General features: G+C 33.1%; 1 protein-coding gene across 1 annotated transcript; it reads right to left on the bottom strand.

Moving 5' to 3' along the window:
- Positions 1-167: 167 nt before the first annotated feature.
- On the bottom strand, positions 168-25,817 carry LOC100367554 (protein-L-isoaspartate O-methyltransferase domain-containing protein 1-like). The gene is made up of 6 exons (XM_002730318.4): positions 25,734-25,817; positions 19,614-19,937; positions 16,661-16,795; positions 8,391-8,530; positions 5,017-5,140; positions 168-2,762 (listed from the first exon to the last, which is right to left on the bottom strand). Exons 2-6 carry the CDS (start codon positions 19,918-19,920, stop codon positions 1,870-1,872), a joined length of 1,599 nt encoding a protein of 532 aa, XP_002730364.1. The 5' UTR covers positions 19,921-19,937; positions 25,734-25,817; the 3' UTR covers positions 168-1,869.
- Between the last annotated feature and the right edge of the window lie 2,070 nt (positions 25,818-27,887).

Genomic DNA, 27,887 nt, shown 5'->3' with positions numbered 1-27,887 from the left:
CATACACCTTTATCTGAGATTGACTTCTAATTAGAGCAAATATATAGATTTTTACGTAGAAATGAAGTCAATATACACAGGTTTGAAGTCCTTATATGTTCAGAAAGTCTCTGTTTAAGAAGATTGTCAAGATCCTCATTGAATCAAGATTCTTACTGCGCGATACATTTGTTACGAATCATGTCATAATATTATTTCATGAAGACGTCAGATTCAGACAAATACAAACACACAAAATACCGACTTGCCTGTGATGATTGACATTCAAAGAATTACATTAGGTTTTTGCAGTTGAATTTTCCAAACACCATCTTATACCATTTGTCATGATTACTAGAGCTTACTGAAAATAGAACTGACGTAACCAACGAATGGCATTCTGCGTGTAAAACAGATAAAATGTGACCACATATATGCAAATAATGTGACACAATGGCAAATTCGTAGCGGCTTAAAAGATCTATTGTATATTACTAATTTTAATGCTAAAACAGTTATCAATATGTCTGTTGGTATTCTAGTTTTTGTAGTTATTTGTTTGAATCAAACATCTTCATAAATAATTAATCACATTACGTTGCTTGGTGCTATCATTTGCAAACACTATTGTTACACCAATTTCAATAACGCAATAACAAACACAATATATTTAGCATTTGTTACATACAAATGTAATTTTAAAACAAGCTTTTTTTTAATTCTTTTTTTGCCTTGCATTTTATTACGTGTAAAATAAAATTGCACTCAAGCCGTGCACAATTTTTTTCAGCTTTTTTAAGAGGTAATACAATACAAAGTACTTTTTTAAAATGGAGCCCGAGAGTACAAAATAGAATAAAATACATAAATTTTGCAAGTCAGCATTTTTTTCCACTTTATAAAGTCAACCGGGATCAAAAACTCTTGAGGAATTTGTATAGATTGAATTCCATGAAATTCTCCATAACTTGAGCCAAGAGAGTACAAAAAAGAATAAAATACATTTGCATGTCAGCATTTTTACTTTATACAGTCAATCGTGATCATATTTGTATGGATTAAATTCACTCATGAATTGAGCCCCAGTAAAGTTTTCACTTCTACAAAAATTGTCTCTCATTAAATCAAAATGGCTCACAATAACTATATAAAGGTCAAAATTATCAGCCAGATATTTTGATCCTTAACGATCAGCATTAATTTCTGATTTATAAATCATGAAACCAATGTTGCATTATGAAACAATGTTTTAGACAATACAACTGACCATACCATACTATACTATAGATGGGAAAAAACAAAACAAAAACATACCAGTTGCTTGACTGGTAAATAAGACTTTTAAAATAAACTATTTTTAAAGCTTCTTTTGAGCTGCGTTGGTTTCTGTTTGATTTTCTTTCAATGTACTTTTTTCTTCTGAATTAATTTAACAATTTTTTTTGCCATTTTATTTTCTTGTGTTTAATAATTGAATGAAACAAGATTGTTTGGTAAAATGGTTTGTGTAGCAAAGAGAGGATATCATAAAATCACATGGTGTTGCGTCAAGAATGGCCACAATTTAAGTTTTTGACAAAATTGTGTAAATGCTTATTATTAATTATAAAAGGTTGGGGAATCTATTAACACTTTGGAGGTTACATATTTTACTCCATCGGTTATATAGGCAGCATGAAATTACGGTACCGTGGGTGTAGATGGCAGCAAGAAAAGTGCTGTACTAGAAGTGCGTATGTGCTTGCGTAAATGCACTGTGATAACATATTATGTAACAGATGACTGGTTAGGATGCTTTTTGTCTTTACATGAAACACATCTTGTGGAGAATGCAAATACATATATGGCAACAGCCTCCATAGTTATAAGCAGTTCAGGATCTTGTATACATCAATGCTTCCTGTAGTACAGCAAGTACTCAATCAGTGGTAACGGCAGAGGTAACAACCTTATTTTCTCTCTAAGGTAATTTGGTTCTTCATCACTTTTGCTCATTTCTTTTTTTTCCTCAGATTTAGGTTCCGATGGATATAGCTCTCTGGAAAGACGTAAACGAATTTTTTCAAATGAATCTTGACTTGAACTTGACGATGACAAAACTGATGAATTTGATTCGCTGTCACTGTCATGAGTTTTTTCTTCCTCATCCATCATGTTTTCATCTATATCTTTTCTCACAAAGTTATTTGTTTTCTGATGATTGTTTCCTGCTTTCACAGACTCCTCTGGATCTTTCAAATCTTCCTCCACTAACTCTATGTTCTCACTGAATGCATGTAAGTGATTAACGGCAGGCTGCTCATCGATTTTCAACAGTTTTTCTTCTGATACTTTCTTGCTACCATTTTCATCCTGTGATCCATTCTCATGGGCTCGCTTCCTTCCTTTTGATATTTGGCATTCTGCCAATTCTTCTGTTATTGTCTCATCATTCTCATTGTTTTTTTCTGTGTCATTTGTCTTACCGTCTTCCCCCTTTGTCTCATCTTTTTTAGTGTTCTTGTTGTCCTCTATGTCATCATCATCATCTGACTCTTCTCTCTCCTGTTCAGCCCCTTCTTCTTCATCGTTTTCATTCAACTCGTTCATAATCTCGCTGGCCAATTCCAACATGTTATTAACACTACTTATGGTGATGCGGCTCCGTATACGTGGTCTGTTTACTCGAGGTTTAGGTTTTTTCTCTCGCTCCATTGGTGGATGCTCTTTATTTACGATTTCACGTAAAATAAGTCTGATGCATAAACGGCACAAATCTTGCAAATTTCTTGGATCAACCGATGCTGTAAAAATAATATTATTTCATATTAACATTGATTGATCCATACAAACAAAAGATGCACTACCAAGGTTCAGCTAGGATCTGTTGGATAAGATTTGATCACCACACAAAATCTAAAGCACTTATGATGCTTAGAGATTAGTGGCCATGGATAATAAAAACAAGTACATGGCAACATAATCTGTTTGTTTAGGGGAAGATGATTTCATTCACTGTAAGCAAAAATAATTATTGTGTGTAATAACTGCAAGGTGGAATACATTTATCGTATTTGCTTTATTAGAAACGCATCGCCAAACATAGTTGAACTCTGGTGATCTTGCCCTTTGTTATACAATATTATTCCCTTTATCATAGTTTGTTTCAAAAAAAACTCTCTCCATGAGTTGGTTTTAAAACCCAGTCTAGTATTCCAATGAGATTTGGGAGCTACATTACCAAGGATATTATTACAAGATAAATGATTTGCTTCATTGAACACAGACAACAAACCTTTTTTTCACTGAGATCAGTGACCTTTGAATGTGTATCACCAGTGATCAGTCAAGTAGAAACAGTCAAAATATTTTATCAGATTTTCTCAATCTTTGCATGATATTTTCATACAGGACATCTGTCGTTCAAACTCAGGGAAGACTTTATACTGATGAATAAGGTGATCAAGTTTGATAAAGTTTGGAATAGAATTAGTAAAGTTATCATGCACACAATAACAATTATTAACAACGACGACAACAACGCCGGACAGAAATTTTTCCTTAATATACCTTTCCCTTCCATCTTTGATGTTACGGGCAAGGTAACTAGCAGCCTGTCGGCTGATTTAGCTCCATTGTTTGTGATGCATGCTCTGAAAGCAATGACTAAGAAGCAATTTAAACTTAATGCTAGCTGCTTTAATATCGCAAGACACCAACTTCCAGAGAATATTTCACTAAAAGTAGAGAATTGAAGATATCTTTACAAAATGGACAAATTTAATAGAGGTCTACCAAAGCTGTATGTGTACAAGTATCAAAGAATTCGGACTACTGGTTTTGAAGGACAAGTCAAAAATATGTTTTTTGATGAAAAATGACGAAAATGTTTGCTAAAAATAGAGAATTGAAGATATCGTCATGAAATTAACAAATCTGACTGAGATCCACCAAAGGTATCTACAAATAAATTTACAAAGCAATCAGGTTAGAGGTTTTCAACAAGAAGTTGAAAATAACATTTTTACGAGAAATAACTAATTCACTAAAATTAGAGATTTGAAGATATCGTCATGAAATTATCAAATCTAAGAGAGAGTTTCCCAAGGTACCTACAAATAAAGTTACAAAGCTATCAGATTAGCAGTTTTTAAGAAGAAGTTGAAAATAACGTTTTTGACCAAAAATTACAAAAATATTCATCAAAATTAGAGAATTGAAGATATTGTCACAAAATCAACAAATCTGACAGAGGTCCACCTGATATACCTACATATACAATATCAAAGAAATTGGACAAGCAGTTTTCAAGGAGAAGTCGAAAATATAATTCTTTACCAAAAATGACAAAAATATTCATCAAAATTAGAGGAAAGAAGATATCATCACGAAATGATCAAATCTGAGAGAGGTCCACCCAAGGTACCTACATATCAAAGCATTTGGACTAGTGTTTTTCAAGAAGAAGTCGAAAATAGCATTTTTGACCAAAAATGACAAAAATATTATATATGCTAAAAATAAGACAATTGAACATATCCCCACAAAATGAACAAATCTGAGAGAGAACCACCCATGATACCTTCCTAGGAAGTTTCACAGCTATACAGTTTTGTGGTTTTTAAGAAGAAGTCGAAAATGTAAAGTTGACGATGGCGACGACTGGTGACGGATGCCGACGGACAATCAGTAATACTATAAGCTCCGCTCGACTTCGTCAACAGCGGAGCTAATAAAAACTGCATTTGTTGTATACTGAATCATTAAAATATTATTTATTATATTAAAACATCTCTGTAATTTGCATGCATACATCAAGTAAGTCAGGTACAATGCATACAGTGAAGGTAGTGTGAGGCTTCATTATGCAGAAGTAACAGCAATGTATCTTTTATTAAACTGCATATTTTGAAGTATCACAACTGAGAGATAGTTGAAATTAACATAATTTGATAATTATGGCCACATGTCATGTTTTCTTTACTGGGGTTCAATGAAGAGATTACATTATCCACAGCACAAAATTGGAACGTCTACTGTTTAAAGAGTTGTACTTACGTAGATCAATACTTGTTAAATGATCCCCATCAGCTTTAGAGGGTAATACAAGGGGTGCAAAGGAGACAGGCAGAACATTTTTCACCTCCCATGTACTCTGTCCTGTTCTTGTTATCTGTTGAAGCTAAAAACACAAAATATTTGTATCTTCTATTATATTATGATTACATCTTTCATAATATTGGGAAGAATTTAATTCGCTTTGTTTTAATTATATACATCAGTTCAATCTGATAGAAGTTAATATGCATTGTCACATCAAAGCAGTTACTACAATTCTGAATGCCTATTTGCTGTTAACATATAGGAATTAAATAAAATAAATTTCAGGAAGAACTCCTGCGTGATAAAGGTATTGGAAGCATGAAGTACAAATAAGGAATACTGTATTTACAATATTTGAAGCACATCTTCAATTCACATGAAGTAAAAATGTACTTCTTGCATGCAAAATTATTGAAGTATGCCTTATTTGTGACTCAAACCGATGCACAGCACCAAATAGCCTACCCACAAGACTTAGTGTAGCTTCCGTTGGGTCATTAGGAGTCCTCAAAAATGCAGTTTTAAAATTAACCATATTTATTTATTACACAGACTACATGTATGAAACCCATTCACACTGATTGCTTATCATGCAACTTCTACTTGGTCACCTAACATTCATATCAATGTTCATCACACTCATGAATGTGTTTGTGTTTAATTTTTTTCCTGCTTTTCTTTTCTGAACTTCTGAATCAGTGTTTGTAAGTAAACCATGTACTATGCACTTTTCAAAGTTAGTGTTGCATCAATAAATGCACATAAGAGGCATAAACTACACATTTTTAGGGAATGTTATTGGTGCTGGAGCAGTCACTCTACTAGGACAGTTAGGAAGCGCTATTGTTAAAAGGTGTGAACGAGCAGCTTCTGAGAACCTACGCTGGTCTCACAACTATGACGTAATTGTCATCGGAGGGCGCTATTTTTCTCCATTATTTATTGCGTTCAATGTTGCTCGAAAAGACTGAACTTTTTGAAATTGTGCTTTATTTTTACACCAAACTACAATCTCAACTGAACTGTAACTAGGAGTGATATTGTCCGTGAAATAAACCCCTCGCTCAGTTTAGAAACAATTTTACCTCTAAAAACATTGATGTCTGCAAACCTTTACAATACTGCTTTGTCCATTCTCGCTATTTTTGTGTGTTTTTATAGTCACTTTATGGCGAAGTTTTGCATGTTTTCGTCGTCTATGGAGGTGGTCGCCATGTTGCTTTATTGCATACTTTTCAATAGAAGTAATCGGTCGAAAGAGATTTTTGATTGTTGTGCTTTCATATCCCTCCATTCGCTTTATTTGACGACTGATACAAATCCCGTTCAGCTGCATCGGTGCTACGAGTCATTTTTAGTTTCGTTTGAATATTTTTTTTGTTCTGACTTTGTTTTGTGACAATTTTATGAATGATTTACACGCACGCAGCAATCTCTATTTGACAATAGGAGATGGACTACGGTATATTACAAAATCAACATACGATGTCATGCATTTCCTACTAAGATTAGTCTAACATGCAGGCCATACTCTTGTGTTGATTCCTGAATATGCATTAGGACCGCCCCTTTTTCAATTTATATCTATAATTTTACAACTACTTTACTCAAGTTACAGTGTTCTCCCCAGGCCTTTCAAGCACTGCGGGCCCGCATCGCTTAGACAAACAGCCGCGTCGCTTTTGTTTCGCCCGCGATCCTTGAAATCCTACCCGCTATGTTTATTCACGTTGTATTGTTTACAAGTGTCAGCCTCGTCTAGCACATCTTTAAAACAATAACTTGTATTGATCGAAAGGTAATCCCGCCTTTGTACACAGCCTTACAAAAACAGTGATAAAAATGGAAGTCTACAAGAAGTTACCAAGTCTATCAAGGGTGCGGAGCTGGCAAACCCAAAATACTAGGGTAGTAATAATTTGCCCATTGTGTCGGGATGGTCTATCCCGAGTTGCTGCACTGCGATTAATTGCGTTTTAACTACTTCATCGCCAGTGACACTAATTACCAAGAATTAAAAAAACAAGTGAAATTAAGTCGCATCGGGAAAAAAACTAAATAAATCGAAGTAAAAATTATTCAACTTCAGACGAGACGGACGAGAAAAAAACGAACCCTGACCTCTAGAAATACCTCATTCATAGTGCGTCATTACCGAGGAACGCCACCCTAAGGCGACATAACGCATGTAGTGACATCACAACCGATGCATGCTGGGTTACAACGGAGATTTTGATTGAGGTAACAAAGATGGCGGCGCAGAGTGCATGTTTTTCCCGCGATGTTTAAAAACAACATTTCGTTGGCGATTTTGATGTAATTTCTAAGTCAATCATCAATGAATCGTTTTAATTAAGCAAACATTCTAAGTTTGTGTATTTTTAAACAAAAAAGTCAGGGACCGATGATCGCAACAGCAGCGGTGAATACCCGTTCAACGCAATGCCGTCAGCTAACAATGTTACGGTGATCGTAGCGTTACACAAATAATAGATAGATCAATGAAAAATCGCTGACTTTAGTTTTGAAATGCCGTTGTAGAAAAAAAATGTCATTATTGATTTATTAATTTCTTTATACAGATTTTACAAATTTAACAAACAAACAAATTATTTTGGCAAAATAACTCAAAATTAAAAGGTTTCAAATAAATGTTGGTAACACTAACTGCCACCCTGAGGGTGTATGTTCATGATGACAATTTGGCGGAAGGGATAGGGAAACCCAAGCTGTTCTCAAGGACTGAATATAATTGAAAAACAGTTTCTGATTTCAAACATCAAAACACTTTTAAAATTGCTATCAAACAATTTCCTTTATTGTTATATTTATAACTACTAATGATTCTTAATGCGAATTTCAATTTGAAAGGATCTGCACTTCATGTAAAATTGAAAATATATGGCAGTAATAGACCATTTTCCGTTCACTGAAAGAATCACGCGTTATGCGTGAAATCAAACGTAAAAACAGGACAAACAAAGGTCATAGCGTCGTAGTCGCGTCAAACATCGCGTGGGATTCGACAAACGCGAAATTATTTCGGGGACATTTCCATGCTTAATAATGTGCTGTCCACATTTGATGATGTGCTAAACACAACTAACCTAGGACGTACCAGTACCGGTATGTAATGTTCAATGTTCGTATGGATGCAGTAGTAACACAAGTAAAATAGCTGTCCTATGAATTCAGATGGCTTATGACTAAACAGGAAATAGAGTCTGGTGCACATCTCAGACAAAATAGGAAATGCTTTATATCAATAATGATTTTGTAATATATCTGGTATGTATTGTGTTAATTGTGATAACCATCTTTATTCTTACCTGATCTTCCATTGGCATTACTAGTATGCCTCCAACTTTGAGTAAATTTCCCATATACTTCTCATGTTCTTGTGGGCATGCAGCACCACAGTATACTCTGTCATAGCAGCGACTTCCAGGAATTACATTCAAACAGTTTCCTACATAATAATAATAATAATAATACAGTACCAATTATTACATATCATCAAATAGTTAAACTATTTATTACCAAACTCTACTTTTGTTACCTTTCACTAAACAATGTTGATCAAGACCACAAATAAATGGGAAATGATGCCCATTTAGTCGAATATTAACACAAAGATTATGGGAAAAATGAATAAAATTACCCCGGTATGAAACATTATAGAGAGAAAAGTTATATCATTCAAAAGGCTACAAAAGAACCACTGAGCTGAGTTTATTGTTATTTTTCTATCCATTTTATCCACAATGCTCCTTGTGATACAAAAAGAATAGTTTACAGTTGGGAGTTCACAAACAGCTCAATACTCATGCTGAAAAGACGCCATTCTTTTGAATAATAATATAATAATAATGCCATTTAAATAGCGCCTAATGCCCCTCCCCCAAAAAAATACCTAAGTGCTTCACAGTTAACAATTAAAACAGAACCAAAGAACAAACTATCAGGTTTTTAAAAAGGGTACTGGCATTCCTAATTGGAAACAGAATTTCATTTTACAACTTTGGAGTGAAAATACTGAAAGCATGGTTGCTGTAATGCAGAAGGCTGTTGTTCAGCTGATGTTTGATCAATGAATTGCTGAATCAGCCCAATCTTTAGGATGGCAGACAATATTTAAATGTTAGAAGAGACAAAGTAAAATCAAAGAAAGCTTAGAAAGAACTCCCATGTGCTGAGAGTATTGGAGACACATTAAATATAATTCGAAATTACTTAGCTGAAAACTAATTATGCAAATCAGAAAATTAATATGAACAGATTTGAGTGTAAAACTAATGAGGTCTGCGCAATGTAACAGAAAATCTATGTTTCCAAGTTTAATTGAAATGTGATTAGAACCAAAAAATTATGAATTATTATGCTTATTAGGGAATTAATATGAACAGATTTTTACCCCAAACTAATTAGGTTTGTACATTGTCCTAGAGCATCTTTGTACTAAGTTTCATTGAAATGGAATAATTAGTACTTTAGATATCAGTGTGAAAGCTTAAAATTGGTTAATTATGCAAATTAGGTAATTAATATGTACAGGTTTTAACCCACAATTATCCAGGTCTGTCTATTGTCCTACAGCATCATGTACATTCATTGATATGTGATGTTTAGTACCCGAGATATCAGTGTGAAAGTTGGTTAATTATGCAAATTAGGTGATTAATATGCACAAATATTTACCAGAAACTCATTGGGTCTGCATAATTCTAGATTCATTGAAATGTGATGATTAGTACTTTAGATATCAGTAGAAAAGCTGAAAATTAATTATGCAAATTATTTATTAATATGCACAATTATTTGCCCTAAAACTAATCAGGTCTTTGCATAGTCCTAAAGGATCTATGTACCAAGTTTCATTGAAATGCGATGATTAGTACTTGAGATACCCGTGGAAAAGCTGAAAATTAACTAATTATGCAAATTAGGTGATTAATATGCACAAATATTTATCAGAAACAATCAATCTCTGCATAGTCCTCGAGTATGTAAGTACCAAGTTTCATTGAAATGTAATGCTCACTACTTATATCAAATGCTGAAAATTAATTAATTATGCAAATTAGGTAATTAATATGTACTGATATTACCATAAAAACTATCAGGTCTGTGCAGTGTCATATGACATCTATGTACCAAGTTTCATTGAAATGTGATGATTAGTACTTATATCAAATGCTGAAAATTAATTAATTATGCAAATTAGGTATCTAATATGTACTGATATTACCATAAAACTATCAGGTCTGTGCAGTGTCATATGACATCTATGTACCAAGTTTCATTGAAATGTGATGATTAGTACTTGAGATATCAGTGGAAAAACCGAAAAATGACTAATCATTATGCAAATTAGGTGATTAATATGCACAAATATTTATCGGAAACAATCAATCTCTGCATAGTCCTTGAGTATGTAAGTACCAAGTTTCATTGAAATGTAATGCTCACTACTTATATCAAATGCTGAAAATTAATTAATTATGCAAATTAGGTAATTAATATGTACTGATATTACCATAAAAACTATCAGGTCTGTGCAGTGTCATATGACATCTATGTACCAAGTTTCATTGAAATGTGATGATTAGTACTTATATCAAATGCTGAAAATTAATTATGCAAATTAGGTAATTAATATGTACTGATATTACCATAAAAACTATCAGGTCTGTGCAGTGTCATATGACATCTATGTACCAAGTTTCATTGAAATGTGATGATTAGTACTTGAGATATCAGTGGAAAAACCAAAAATTGACTAATCATTATGCAAATTAGGTAAATTAGTATCCACGGATTATTACCAAAAACTAACCAAAACCTAGCATTAGTTCAGAGCATCTATGTACCAAGTTTCATCAAAATCCAATGAGTGGTTGTTTAGATATCAGTGGAACAATAATGGAACAGCTAAAAATCAGCTAATTATCATGCAAATTAGGTAATTAATATGCACAGATTTTTACCAAAAACTAATCAAATCTGCGCACATGTTCAGAGCATCTATGTACCAAGTTTCATCAAAATCCAATGAGTGGTTCTTTAGATATCAGTGGAACAGTCATAGAACAGCTAAAAATTAGCTAATTATCATGCAAATTAGGTAATTAACGAGCATGGATTTTTACCAAAACCTAATCAAATCTGCGCATTGGCCCAGAGCATCTATGCACCAAGTTTCATCAAAAACTGATGTATGGTTCTTGAGATAGCAGTGGAACAGTCGGACACACATACACACATACACACACACCCACACATACACGTACACATACAGACACACTAACTGCAAAGACTCCCATTTTGTGCTTCGCACATGGGAGTCAACAACTACCGGTACTGTAAAATGGTTAATTATTCACTGGGTTTTAATTTTGCTTATTTCGCTTACTGAAAAATGCGCTAAGTTAAAACCCAGTGAATATGTAAAATTTAGCATAGAACACATTATCTAAATGATAAAACTGTGAATACAAACCCACTGAATATGCCTGAAATGGTAAATCAGCGAAATTTAAACCCAGTAAAAATTAGTCATTTTACAGTATCCATGACAATGCCCAAGTTCCAAGCTTCTCTTACAATTTAAATATGTGATGAGCCAATAGTAAAGGTAGTGAGAGGATCTAATTCTTTTGAAAAAACGCAACGAAAAATGGACAACCTTAGTCTTGACAGTGTTTTTTTTTCGTTTTTTTGTATTTATAAACTTTTTTTGGAGTTTGCACTGATATTAACATCTTACATACCCAGTTTGTACATTACAAATTGCAATTAATCTATATATTGTGAAGTGAATTTCTCCTTTTTTTAATACGAGAAGTCAACCTATTCCACTGGACAGTACTCCAGGAAATATTTTACATATCTTTTGTATGCAATAAATTCTGGCTTTTGGATAATAAATATAACTTTTTGCTACCAGAAAGAGGAAGTTGACTGAACTTCCCGAGAAGGATTTGTTGTGCGTTTGGAAATGCCCTCAGGCCATCTTGACAGTGTTGAGTAGAAGCCTGTCAGAAACTGTCCAAGTCTTTACATTGTGCGAGGCTGGCAAGTGGACAGAATGTACTCTTTTTGGACTACTGAGTGCGCAGATGACCATGGGCATCAAAACTCACAATCTCCCTGATGGAGAAGTGTTGATTCATCTCAAAGTGGTTTTGTCCCAGCTGTTTCATCCTAGTTCCATTTCACCCCAACGCTGTTTAGTGTCAATGCTGTTTCGTTTCAACACTGTTTTCCTAATGCTGTTTCGTCCATGTTCATCAATTTTGATACATACCGGTACAGTGTATAGTTTGTTTTGGCTATACCATTTTGAAAGCATCGGAGGAAAGATACACTTTAGAAAATGTATTTTGGAAAATAGAAAATTCAGTTAACAAAGAGTATCGCATTACTGGATCTCACATAGCATATATACTCACTTGACGTCACAGTCATTTACTATAATTGTGTATTACTATAAGCATATACATCGATAAGACAATTTGTATACTGTAAAATGACTAATATTCACTGGGTTTAAATTTCACTGATTTACAATTTCAGGCATATTCAGTGGGTTTTAAATTCAAGGTTTTATCATTTAGATAATGTAATCTATGCTAAATTTTACACATTCACTGGGTTTTAGTTTAGCGAATTTTCCAGTCAGCGAAATAAGCAAAATTAAAACCCAGTGAATAATTAACCCTTTTACAGTATGCTATCTAAAATTCAATTGAACACCGAAATTGATTAGTAATATTTCAAATACACTTCATGAATTTTCGTATAGAGCATAACTATCGTGTAAATTCAAAGCTACTTAAAATATTGTGTTTGATTGGCTACCCAGCTCTAACATCTATTATTCAGACCAATCAGAGAGCACCTTGTTTGTTGACTGTTTATTTTTACGTATCAAATTCTGCCTTCTATATATGCTTCAACTCAAATGCTACTATCGCATAAGGCCAAATCTCTTTTTTAACATTGTTTCAGTATCTTGTGTTTTAATTTTTCATAAATATTTACTGGGATGAAATGGTGTTCGAGCAATTGGGACATCAACTTAGAACGAAACAGCACTGAACCGACATGCTAACAATTCTGGCATTTGCAGTCATTTACACTGCTAGCTTCTCCAAACACACAACTTACACATAATGCTTGCCAGTGAATTAAAAGGGGATGCTACTAGATTAAGTATTTTAATTTAGATATTAGATTAGAGTGAAAAGCCTTTAATGGATTCAAACATTTGTTATTTATAGTCAACAACATTTTTGGAAGGTAAACCAAGCATGACCACTTTTCATAATGATACCGGCTCATTGTCAAAATAAAGTTTACCCATTCACACGAGTCACAACAAACAATGTGTTCTTAAGGTAGAGATGCACTTTATTTGTGAATTTCAATCAAAAATAGTTTTTTTCGTTTTTTATATAGATTTTTATCTAAAGAACATTCTGTGAAAATTTGACCAATGAATTCTTATTGGAACACCGTTAAAATTGCTGTTTATTTTCTGGTTAAAAATAAAAAACACTCACACGTGGCAATGTTTATGTCCAATTGCCTAATTTGCATGAGTAACCAAATAACAAGACCTTTGATTGACAATATGCAAATCGAAATTGTACGGGTCATAGTTCATTCAATTCACGCGCATGTGCAATTATTCTCAAATCAGTTCTCGCTCGCGAGCAAACCAAACATTATATTTCCTCAGCGTTTTTTCTTAATTTTTATCATTACATTATGCGTGGTGTGAAAAGAAAGAGAGGTAGAAAGAAGATTCAGATGATTTCTATGTCGGAAGATGCAAAAGCTACACCGAAGGCATCAGCCCACCGAACGAAAAACAAATCGATGTGAGCGTCCAAACATGACTTTCCCTGAAGGCATGAATCCGAGTTTCTGATTGACTGAGAGATTTTATTTTTAAATAATTGTTCTCAAAAAATAAACTGAGCATGTGAAGAATAATTTAACATTGTTTACAGTGATAACTGCTCATAGTCGAAACGAAGCTTACCCATTCACGCTAGTCACAATAAACATCATACTCTTGAATAGGCGTCAATGACTACGGTAAAACTTAGAAAATGACGCCAAAATACACCTTAAAATCCCATTTTTTTTTCTAAATCCCATCCCGAATTTACGGCAGAATCTGGTCCCTCAAATAAGGGGCACGTGAGCTTTGATTCTAACCGGATATATTGCACTGGGTCGGGGAGATACAAACTTTTGTGTATCTTTTGTCCAATGGGTACCTGTACTTCGATCATTCGCAAGTTTTGCTCGGTGGTGCGAGACAGCTTTGTTTGCAACCGGACGAACTCCGTTTAATTCAATGAAGCAAACAACTGACAATGCTAAAATAAATTGCAAAGGTACGCTAAAATTAATTGAAAACAACCAAATAATTTCAATGAAAAATAAATCACAGAGAGAGGTAACTTGATACATTACGGTAACAACTCTTTTGACGCGCTGACCGCTTCTCCGCGTCTGATGTTTTGCTTTCCTTGTCATAATACTTACTGATTGATGATTTTGTTTTGATTTTTGAGTTTTTTAGCCTGCAACACGGCCACGACCTTTGCTTTTTCCGTGAAAAATGGGGAAGTTTACGTAAATTTGACGGATATTCCATTTTTTTAAACTACCGAAGCACACTGTTTAGCACTCCTGTTTTTTTCATTTGCCGATTTCTATTCAGAAAAATTCGACCGCTCGAAAATGCACCTTAATTTTGCACTATTAAAACATGTCAGATTTCCAACACTAATTATTTAAAACCGGTCGAAATTTTAAAACTTTTTACGTTAGGAGCTGGAGCTCTCTTCTTGCAGGCAACCGTCGCCAGTAGTACAACAGCATGTTTTGTACGTACATCCGTGCGCTGATTGTCTGCGACTGTCTTAGAAAATCCCTGAATAAGGCGTTGCCAAAATCGGAAAAATAAAAAAATGCCTCCTTAAAAAACGAACATAATTCAAATATTTCTTTTAACAAATATGTTGCAGTGGGAAAAATGGGATTGGAAACGATGAACAAAACTTATGTGCCTCGCGTTTCGATTCTAGGATTACGCGATTATTCATTATTGTGCGTTCACTTCCTGGAGTTGGTTCTCAATACTACATTAAAATCATCAAGGATAAATAATTTAATATCCCACTTTGTACTCTTCACGGTAAACCATAGGCTCTGAAATACTCGTAGATTTTTTATTGAAAATACATCGAAGAGAAGCCATGTTTTGATCGTGATAAAAGGTCACCTTCCTAGGACCGCCCCCTGTTTAATAATTCAGGAGATGACGTCATATTTACTGGGCATTGCCACGTGTTTTTACCGACGCCATCAAAACACTGGTATGAATGACGTGTTTCTGATTTATATATTCAAGAGCAGTTGTTCTGGTCCAACGATTTTACATAAAATGTCTATGTCTATACGTCAACTTCCAATTTCAATAGTCTAGAAAGTATGACAAAGTATGACAAAGCAGTAAATCCCGGTTTAACGCGCAAATATGCAAATTAGCCTTTTTCTCGTCTTCTATTTTTGGTGAATTCTTGGGTTTTAAATTAAAATAGCTGATAGACGCTTTGGCCATTTGCCTCGAAATTTTCACACATTATTGACATGGTGTTCCTCCTTCAAAATGCGTCCGGACAGTTTATTACGGCGAGTGGAACAAAAATAACAAGTCCGCAATTAACATGGATATATAAATTATGCAAAAATAGAAAAGAGTGAACTTTGAGGTCATGCTGTGCGACTTTGAAAGTCGTTAAAGAGATGAGTGGACGCATTTGAATTAGTAGTATACCAAGGTATCCAGTGATGTAATTTTACCCACAAATGGACTTGAAGTTTTTAAGCTAATTTTTTTTAAACCACTTTTGTCCAAAAAAGCATATTTTTGACCCAAAATCAAAAACGCATTCTGGATATTTAAAATAAAGACAAGTTTTACAAAGTTTGTATAATAAGCTTTCAGAAAATATATAACATGTTGGATATATAATACCATCTTCATTGTCTAATTACTCAATTATAAAGCAAGCCAAATAAACTGCATCTCTACCTTAAATGAACATCAATGACTACAAAAAACATAAATTTGAGATGCTAAGAAAAATATAAATATTCAATAAGATAGATAGCTCCACTGTTAGCAATGCATGTTAACTGAAGATAACATTAGAAAATGAACAAATCTGAGAGAGGTCTAACTGAGATACCTATATGTATAGTATCAAAGCAATCAGACTTGCAGTTTTTAACAATAAGCTGAAAATATCACTTTTTACCAAAAATGACAAAAATATTCATCAAAATTAGAGAATTGAAGATATTACGAAATAAACAAATCTAAGAGGTCTACTTGTAGTACCTATATATACAATATCAAAGCAATCGGACTTGCAGTTTTTAACAAGAAGTGGAAAATATTACTTTTTACCAAAAATGACAAAAATATTCATCATATGGCAAGCTCCGCTCGACAAAGTCGACAGCGGAGCTTAAAAAGATATATAAAATTGCAAGACGTCTATAATATACTTACCTAGAACATACTTTGGTTCACAGAATTGAAATTTATCAAAATGTGTTGAGTTTTGTATAAACTCATGTAATCTATCATTGGCATACTCAATGACATCATGGTGAATTTCTACACCATGGTTAATTCCATTTGCTCCTGTAAATAACAAATACAAATGTGAATAACCTTAAACTAGAATTCCACACAGAAATTAAAATATTGTCATTTTCTATATTGTAAAATACTTCATTTTCGCTTGGAATTAATTTTCGCTATTTTTGCTGCAAGAGTGATTCAGTGAAAATAAAAATCCAGCGAATATACCTTTTTTCTTATATTTTAGATTCAACTCACTAAAAATCAGTGAAAATAAATTCATACAAAACATCCAAAGTCTTTTCAGCGAAAATGAATTCCAGCTAAAATAAAGTATTTTCCAGTATTGGATCTTTCATGTCACAAGGAAAAAAATATGTATAAAATGGAGTGTTTTTTTTTTTTACCATTGTTTTTTTATGGTACATATCAAGGAAATTTGTTTTCATTGTGGACTATGGAAAGCGCAGATAAAATTAAATTTTATGCATATTATTTTACAGTTTTTCCCCAAAAACAGATTGAGAATGGACTAAAAAAGTTCACTGACACATAATGTTGACTAATACTAAAACAAATAATTGTAGACAGATTTTGACACAAAATATTGCTATATACGCTAAAATATGCAAAATGAGTAGCATTCTACCTTGAAGAGAAATGCTTCACACCAAAATGATGCACCAATTCATTGAAAATATTCAAGCTTATTACTTATTACTTATTAAAATTTCCCCTACATACAATTACACATTTCAGTAGGTTGCCGTAAATATTATTGAGGCAGACAAAAAATTATGACAAACATTGCATGCTTTGATAAAATCATCACTCAAAAATGGAGATGATGAAAAGATTAAATGCAATTGGAAGTTTTAGTTAACATTTTTGTAAATGAAATTGCATAATATTTCCTTTGATATTACTTGTCACTGTTACATGTATATAATTACCTTATACACTGTAAGCACCTATAAAAGATATATAGTTTATCCAAAATCCATTACACACATGAATCATTAACAAATTTTTCAATCAGTCATGAATCATGGGCATAAAAAACAAGTCACAGCACTTTAATCTGTACCGTTAAAATCCTATTATAAACCGCGGTTTATATTACAATGTATCAAATAAAAAATTGGGATCAACAGCTCAAGTTCGGGGTGCGGTTTATATTAGGTACATATTGCAATCACTAAATGGGCGTGATCATTTCCCCCCCACATCACTTGCACAAAACAAACAATACACCGTACAATCTTTTGAATATAAGCTAACTCCAATTTAGATGTCAGGGAAGAGTGATAAGCGTCACGTCACAAAAAAACTGTTCACATGAAAAAAAATACTTGGTATATTTAATGTAATAATGCATTTATTGCAATCACTAAATGGGCGTGGTCATTTTCCCCCCACATCACTTGCACAAAACAAACAATACACTGTACAATCTTTTGAATATAAGCTAACTCCAATTTAGATGTCAGGGAAGAGTGATAAGCGTCACGTCACAAAAAAACTGTTCACATGAAAAAAAATATTTAATGTAATAATGCATTTATTTTTTTTATTTTCTTCGTAACGTAAAGTTTATTTTGACAGGAGTTTCAAATAAAAACAAACATTAATGCATTGCTTAGTAGAAAATGATCATGGTACGGCACTAAAAAAGTATGGTACCGTGGGTACAGTAACGCAATCCAGCCATGCTTCGGCTCACAAGTAAATAACTTACTTGTTTTCGAACTGTTGAAATTGTTGATTATTACTCAGTAGTGATTATAATAACGCACGAAAAATAAATTCGTTGAATTGTTATCAAATGCAAGTAAAATTCAACTTAGTTTCACCGTAAGCGAATTATTTTGGTCATATGTAAACGATCGATGCGACACAACTTCCGCTATGTAGTTTGAATGCACAAGAGACATTACTTGACCGGATAGATCAAGTCACTAATTAACCAATCAAAATGCTGGATGGTGCCCACGTGTTCAAATTACCTTAGTTCATTTAAATATGTTAATGACAGGTCACCGACTTCATGGTGAACAAAACCTGGAAGCGATTTACCGATAATGTAGTTCGATCTTTTGGCTTTGATTTCCATGGGAAAACAACATGACTTTTTTTTTAAATCAAGAAATTAGTTGTTTTTGAAAAATAAACTGAGCATTGAAAAAGAATTTAACAGTTTTTCGGTGAGCTCATTGTCGAAAACTTGCGACACATTGACGTATTTATAAGCAGTATTGACAAAAGTTGTCCAAGAACAAAAGCGGTTTCACTGCGTATTTGACTTCCTACCACTACTGAACAATAAAAAAGGTGTGAATATTTTTAGGCACATTGTTGAAACAAATGAATAGGATTAGGAACAATGTACAAGCTGGTTGAAACAAAGTCAGTCACGGTCTTGTTGAATTGGGGGTGCAGTTAGTAATAGGTACTTTTCATGTTTTCAATTTTTGTTGAGAACTCTTTAACACTGAAGCCGAAATCGGGGGTGCAGTTACTATTAGGTATGCGGTTTATAATAGGATTTTAACGGTACTATATGGAGATTGAGAAACAACATCCTGAATACACTACACCCATTTATGTACCTCAGGCCCCAACGCTAGTTATTGCATTATGTATGTGAATAAACAAAGACCTCAGTGATTATATTCATTATGCAATACCTACGGTACCTAAAATAAGCCATTGTACTTAAATAACCTGTACCACTGCCAGGATTGAGAAATGACATCCTGAGTGAATGATAACTATTAAGAATATACCTTTAGTCCCAAAAGTATTTCAACATGTACATGTGCGTGTATAAAAAATGACCTAGTGACCTCAGAGATTACATTTATTATGCTATACCTACCTAAAATAAGACCTGCCATTGTACTCAAATAACCTGTACCACTACCAAGATTAAGAAATGACATTCCAGGCTTCAACTGTAAAGATTCCATAACCTCAGAATAAATACATGGTGCTGAAAGATGTATATTCCCATGTTTCCAAGCTAGATCTTTATAAGCTGTGTCTTTGTGGCCATCTATATAATAATCTGCCCTATCTACAGCTCTGAATACCTCTTCAACATCTCTGGTTTTGATGTACTCAGCTTCTTTCAAGTTGTCAATTAAATGATTGTTGTCTTCCCCGGCACTAACTGCTCCTCCCATGATGAGAGCAGTTTATTCTGAAACAAATAAAATTATTTTTAGTTTTCAGTACAGAGCTGAGAAATAAAACGAATTGGTGAATACATATGCATATATATAGTTTGAATGTAAACCAAAGCCGGGGAAATAAGTTTTCTAGTAGATTTGTTTTTCAAAATTGTTGTGCCATCAAATTTGTTTTTTTTTGATTTGATTGTAGATGAAAATTTAATTTTTCTTTCATTTTTTCTTCTATTCAGTCAAAGGTATTATTTCATTATAATAACATACAGTGGACCTATGAGTTATAAGTATGCATAGTTTTTTCACAATTGGTATGAAATCTATACACAAACCAATACTGAATTTTTCACATTCAGAAATCCTGGTCATTTTTACCTGAAAAAGTTACCTACATGTATGCGCATGTTTTTGCACGTTCAACATGTAATGCAAGGCTCTTTGACATGTTATATGTAACAAATTAACACTTAATCATGTTACATTTACAACATGTCAGTCATTATGACAACAAACACTGTATTGCTTTAGTGGAATTTTCCAAAATTTCCCTAGTAACATTATAATATCTGCATAATCATCTCATATTTTTATGACAAAATGAAAAATTAATAAAGAGAAATTATTCTATCATGTTCTGTTTGTAAAGCAGAAAAAAATTGTTTTTAATTTTGTACACTTTATTATATGGAAGGTCCAAACACAAAAATTGTATGCATTGTTTTTTATCTCCATAATTTATTTGTACATGTACCGATAGGTACCAAATATCAAAGCCAAAGTTCAGCTCAATTGCAAGTACATATAATTTTTTTTTTTAAATCCTAATCAAGTATGTGCAAAGAGAAGTAATACTGGACTGGGTTAATTGATTGACAAAAATAGATTTATTGCATCTGGGATGTTGTACAAAGCAGTTAGTAATTTTACCCATTCACCATTGTAAGTTATGCTATAGTACACACTGACAGACATGCAACCAATTTCCTTCCCATAGGTCTTTGTGTTTTGCACAATAGTACCTCTGCCACAGGGAGTCTTCCATTTTGTCATCAATCACCTCAGTATGCATGGTCATTTTTCAACATACTGCAGAATGAAAAATTAGATTGTCTTTGCGCCTGACTATTTATTAATGTCCGACTTCCCTAGAAATACAATACAAACAATTTTGGTGGGAACTACGATGTGTAAGGTATAGATAATACTAAAACTGAAGAAAAATAATGTTTTGTTTACAATTGAAAGAAACACTAGACACCAATTCCCTACTAAGAAATGTCCTAAATCTATGTTTGTTCTCTTGTTTTTATTCAGGGATATTTCAATATCCCAAATTTTCTGCCAAACCACACAAAGTAATTTACTGTACAATTAGTGTACACAGTGAAATTATTGTGAAACTTGTCCTTGATATCAGATCTTACTACAACTTGATTTGATACACAAAGTAGGTACATGTATTAGATGAATCACAGAATCATCAATTATTCACAAAGCCAATCATCAAGTTGCACGTAGTTATGAGTAAAATAAGGATTAGGAGCCATAAAATATACAAGTTTGTCTTTTGACATATTTTTTGCAAATTTAATGTTTTTAAGAATCTTGGCATAAAAATACAGTTACCTCAAGTGAAAACATTTTACATATAATTATTATTCCAATGTGCATGACCCAGTGGCTGAACAAATGTCAAAACAGCATAAATCATGATAAATCTAGTATAGGATTTCATTTGATAACACAAATATCAATTGAATTTCTTCACAGGGCATCCTTACAGTTATCACAAGACATCACTGAAAATGGCAAATTGCCTGAACACAAGACCATAAATAACATTGACATTTAACTAACATTTAACTAACTCAACTTTCTTTTATTAGTTTATTGCTGTAGACTAATAGGAAGATTGTATTTCTAAGGATGAAATAAAAATTATTATTATTATTATTGACTATAATGCTTTACTTGATCCACTGAAATCAAACACCACTAATTTGTAATAGCCATCATTGTTTAAAAATTGCATAAAATTCAGATTCATTGTTTTGCAAATTATGACACATAAATCAATAGTCGCTAATAAACAAACAAGTTCATTATAAAATGCTGTTAGTCATACAGACACAGTAGCAGTAAGGAACAACACAACGCGGCAGACAAGGAAAAATAGTCTTATACATAACCCCAAAAGGTCACACATCCCGCTAGTAATTTCTCATGGTACAAATTTCTCACCAATAAATATTTCCAAATAAATACAGTTGTCATTGAAGTTCAAAAACTGTTTTTAAACAAAAGCATAACTTGAGATATAATTTTGGAAATTATTGTTTTGTTATAGGATAAAAATACCCCCAAACAGTGGCAGGATGTGTAACCTTTAAGGCCATGCATGAGGTTTAGTTAAAAGTGCGTTTCCTGATGGACACTATGAACTGTATTAATTGTGTTAACAGAAACATGCACAGTAAAATTGTTAAAACAAGCAGTCTGTCGGCTGAGATAGCTCCGCTGTTAGCAATGCACAGTTCAAATAAAGAACTGCAGATATCATTAGAAAATGAACAATATGTATAGTATCAAAGCAATCGGACAAAATGACAAAAATATTCACCAAAATTGGAGAATTGAAGATATCATCATGAAATGAAAAAATCTGAGAGAGGTCCACATGTAGTACCTATATATGTAATATCAAAGCAATTGGACTGGCGGTTTTTAACAAGAAGTCAAAAATATCACTTTTCACCAAAAATGACAAAAACATTCAAAAAAATATAGAGAATTTGAGATTTTGACATGAAATGAACAAATCTGAGAAAGAACCATTCAAGGTACTTGCATATCAAATTTGAAAACATTCTAACTTGCGGTTTTCAAAGAAGAAGTTGAAATTGTAAAGTTGACGACAGCGGAGCTAAAAAAGCAAGAAGATGGTAGTAGTCATAGTTATACGTAATTTTCAATATAACCAGACATTCCGAGCAATGGCCTTTCTTCAGTGTAATGAATAATGTGTTCTATTATGAGAGTACTTATACTTACACAAATGTTATTGATGAAGATATTACACTAAGGAAGGACATTGACCAGAGGGTCTGGTTATATTGAATAATCGCCAATGACTTATGATTACCTACTACCGTTTTTAATATATTACATACATACTAAACAGGGAATGCGTTAACCCCATATTTTGCTTCCTGGACTCCAATTATTGAAGAGAAACCCAGTGTTTCAGGCAAGCTGAGGTCCAATCTCTAATAAAGTTATCCAGGGTCAAATTTCAATTTCTTAGAATTTTGTAAGTGGGACTCATCTTGCCGAGACACTAGTGTAAACCCTGCTAAAGGTGTGAATAACAGCCATACACTGCTATAAATTTTGTCTTTATGGTGCCAATATAAGCAAATATTTTATTCTATTCTATTTTTTTTATTCAATAAAATTATTTCGCAGTAACACAATAAGGTCACTGCATGTTTAAATAAATAACAGAATTCTTCATTTTGCTACAACGCAGTATGTATATGAAATTTTTTTTTCAAATGTCACCTTATCCAGCAAGTATAACATGATATTAACAACAATGTATATTACTCTGTTAAGCAATAATTATGTGATTTCCCTTAATAGTCTACAATGCCAGAATTGATTGTTCAACTTAAATACTAACATTCCAATATTTGCCATACACGTATCAAATAGCCACCTAATGTCAATTGGAATAAATATGATATTAATGGTACAGGGCATTCACTGTAACAAAGGCACCACACTGCCGGAGGCATGGAGTTTTGAAGAAAATGCTTCAATAATCCAATAAGAGTGTGATTTGGTAAACAGCACGTCACAGATCATACTTTATATTTCAAATAGAAGGAAGAATTACAATATCAGTGAATTTAAACAGCAAGGTCATGTTTACGAAAAAAGGATATCGATATATTTTTTGTTATGCTTCCCAAAGCAAATTTTTTTTCAAAATCAAACATTATTTTCTTGTTATTTGTTTGAAATCAATCATTTTTTATGTACACAAAGTGATATCATCATGGGAGATGTCAGCACAACAATGCACAACAAGAGCTCCATTAAATTGAATTTTCTCACAAAACAAAAAAGCCATCAGAAATAGTAAATTTCCCAACATCTTTTTTTACAAGCACTGGTTGATTGTCTCTATCTGTAATAGTTACGGATATGATATATATGCATTTTTAATGAGGTCACATGACCAAATATAAACAAAAAATATATTTATCAGATCTAGTGTGTTATGGCTTCAATAAAGGACTGGTTTAATGTCTTTATCAGTAATAGTGCTCCAGATATGAAAATGTTACTACTACTCAAATAAGTTCCCGTTTTACAGTATCTGTAGAGTCTTTTAGCAGACAATGTGTTAACAGATCAATTCATTCAATGTTAGGTTACAGGTGCACATCATACGGTTTTCAAGATTCAGACAAAATGGCTGACTTTGTTTTGTACATGACCATGCCGATTCCTCACTAATACATTGCCTGAGTCAGTTGAAAGTTTGGCCTATACTCATAGATAATACCATAGGTTGTGTTGTTTTGTGATATTATCAAATGTCCAAAATGTTTCTTAGAGATTGTATTCAAATTTTGTTACATGCTCATGCAGACACTGTGAGGTGTGCACCGTGCCATATGACTGTTTTTTTATGGTATTCATCCAAGTTTATAATTACTACATTTTGACAGTATGTATTTTCAGTCATACTGCTTTGAAATTGACATATAGATGACACATGGAGCCCTTTTGGTAGACATGTACATGCAATGGACATTGTGATCAACTACCGGTATTCTCTAAGACAGACCGGAACGGAAACGAGACAAAAACAAAAGATTTTTCAAGTTAGCGTGGAGGAAATAACGTATTATCGTAATAAAGTATAAGGTAATAAAGTATTATTGTCAGGGAAAGCTATTGTTTAAGCTAGTCTGTGATTGGTTTCTGGCAATGTTTGGGGGATTTTGACGTAGGCTTGACTTAGAGAATATTTACAAAACGAGGATTACCAATTGTCAATATACTCACACAGCTCAAGAAAAGCAAAAAGTTCTAATGATAGTATATATCTATAAAAATATATATAGAGATGCATGATTTCTTCAACAGAAATATCTATTGTAAGAAATTATTTTTCACTAGTATCGAGGTGATTGTTTACTTATTAACATGTATTCAGCGTTTTAGTTGTGGTGCCTCAATACACTGTCACCATAAAGCATAACCCCTGATACGACAAATGGTGGTCACGACCTAAAGTTATGAAGGGAAGTTTATATAACGGGAAATTATTATTGTTAAAACACTTTTTAATAAAACTGGGCATTAATGAAAAAAATGTTTCCGTGTCAATAACAGTTATTCCCTGCATCCGGCGGTAGCGGGGTCCATGCTCTACAGGGATTATTTGCATGATATTAGCATATTTCATAAAAACATGAAGACGAACCACAAAACTATTGCAAATGATTTCTACTAAAATTAATAAATGCCAACTGATTATGAGGTTTCACATAAATTTAGGATGATTACAGCGGTCGATACGATGCACAAAATTCGAAATGCGACACAAAAACGTGAAAACGAGCAAAAAATTACACCAGACGAAGTGAACTTCGCGTCTTTGCCTGAACTTCCATATCAAAACCTCATACGCATCAAGGTTTACAGACTCAAAAAAAAAACATTCTGCGCAACATGCGCAACCCCAAATCTGACGAAACAGCATAGGAAATACCCCTTATAAAAGGAATTTTTACCTTGTACGGATTGCGAGACAGTTTGTGGTTTGCTTGACGCAGTATTTTGTTAATAGCTCTCTGTTTTGACCAACGTCAACACAGCTGCGAACCAAAATACAGGAATGACGTCACAGGGGTTATACAAATGCATTGTGGGTAGTTTAACATACAAGCAGTTCTTCGGGACGTATCGGATAACACACAATATGAAAGATCATTAGCATTTCAGAACCCGGAATTTCACGCATTGTACTTGAATACGACTACATACTCACGCGTTTTACGAGATTTTGCAAAGCTTGTTGACACTGGTCGTGGCTCACAACTTAATTGGAAAACACTTTTTGAGGTTGCCTGTCAGTATAAAGTAAAATAAACAATACTAATAATTTAATAACATGTCAAAGACTTCTGCCCTTTACAATTTAGAATTTAGAAAAGGTGTATTATACGTTTATTGAAACTCGAAATTAATTTTGTTCCATTACCTAACAGCACAAAGCTAAAAACAAATAATTACTGAAATTCAGTAATTATTTGTTTTTAGTATAAGATAACTTGAAGATAAGATAATTCTTTATTACAACCATATTGAAAGAAATTCAATTTAGGTGAATACAAATGTAATAAAGGTATAACAAACTATTCTAAAAAACTAAAACTATACTTATCATAAAGATACAGTAAAGAAATATTACTGGTACTTGAAGATAAAAATTAAAATATTACATTTCCATGAGTTTTTGTTTAACATTGATAATAATGTTTTCTTTTTGTATATGCTGTTTTATGTATTTAATTAATTCTTTTATCAATGGTCTGTTCTCAGCATTTAAGATGTAAACAAGTTATTTGCTTGACCAAAATTTTTAATTGATTCTGAAAATTTTGTGTATAATCTTACTCTGGCCTCAATACATGATGTGAAAAAGTGTAGCTCATCTTCAGTAATATTACATTTTGCACACTTTCTATAAATATTTATTTTTGGTTTTTGGTGTCTTCCAGATTCAATGATTAGTTTATGTGCACTTAGTCTTAGTCTTATATATACATACATATACACTTTCAAAGTTGAAATATACACTTTCAAAGTTGAAATACACACTTTCAAAGTTGAAATACACACTTTCAAAGTTGAAATACACACTTTCAAAGTTGAAATATACACTTTCAAAGTTGAAATACACATTTTCAAAGTTGAAATACACACTTTCAAAGTTGAAATACACACTTTCAAAGTTGAAATACACACTTTCAAAGTTGAAATACACACTTTCAAAGTTGAAATATACACTTTCAAAGTTGAAATACACACTTTCAAAGTTGAAATATACACTTTCAAAGTTGAAATACACACTTTCAAAGTTGAAATATACACTTTCAAAGTTGAAATATACACTTTCAAAGTTGAAATATACACTTTCAAAGTTGAAATACACACTTTCAAAGTTGAAATATACACTTTCAAAGTTGAAATACACACTTTCAAAGTTGAAATACACACTTTCAAAGTTGAAATACACACTTTCAAAGTTGAAATATACACTTCTAAAGTTGAAATATACACTTTCAAAGTTTAAATAAATATGTAAATATTTATTTCACGGAGAAACTTAAAGGGGAACCTTCCAAACCCAGAGATTGCACCAAAGAATCATGAGACACTATTGTTTATGTTGTTTACAATCTATATATATAATCTATCTTTTGTTATCCATTGTAATTTTAATCCAAAACGTAAATTTGTTGTGAGATTAGACTTAACTGGAGGTACCCTTCTAATTAGCGTGGTGTTACTGTCTCGTAAGTGAAATAACGGATAATGCACTACCATCAGTGTATTCCAAGTTCTCTTTGTGGTGCGAATTGGTGTGAATGCCTTAAAGCGCGGTGGTCGTCGCGCAGCGCGTGTTCGAATTTCATGTAAATAAACATGAATGTATTTTACACGCGTTGTATACGTCGCTATGAGTCCCATATCGAACAGGACGCGGCCCTGCGACTGCCGCCCTTTAATGTTGATTAATTTAGGCAAATTTGTATATCAAGACCACAGGCGGCGGCACGAAACTTTGCATGGAGGGGCAATATCTGCTCACTAATCTTGCGCCGATGGCGCGACCCCACATGCTCCCCCTCAAACATTTAAAAATCTAGACCCTCTGAAAC

Source organism: Saccoglossus kowalevskii, chromosome 18 (assembly GCF_978046115.1).
Source record: "Saccoglossus kowalevskii chromosome 18, keSacKowa6.1, whole genome shotgun sequence".
Classification (NCBI taxonomy): domain Eukaryota; kingdom Metazoa; phylum Hemichordata; class Enteropneusta; family Harrimaniidae; genus Saccoglossus; species Saccoglossus kowalevskii.
This window is presented reverse-complemented; position numbering and strand designations above follow the sequence as displayed.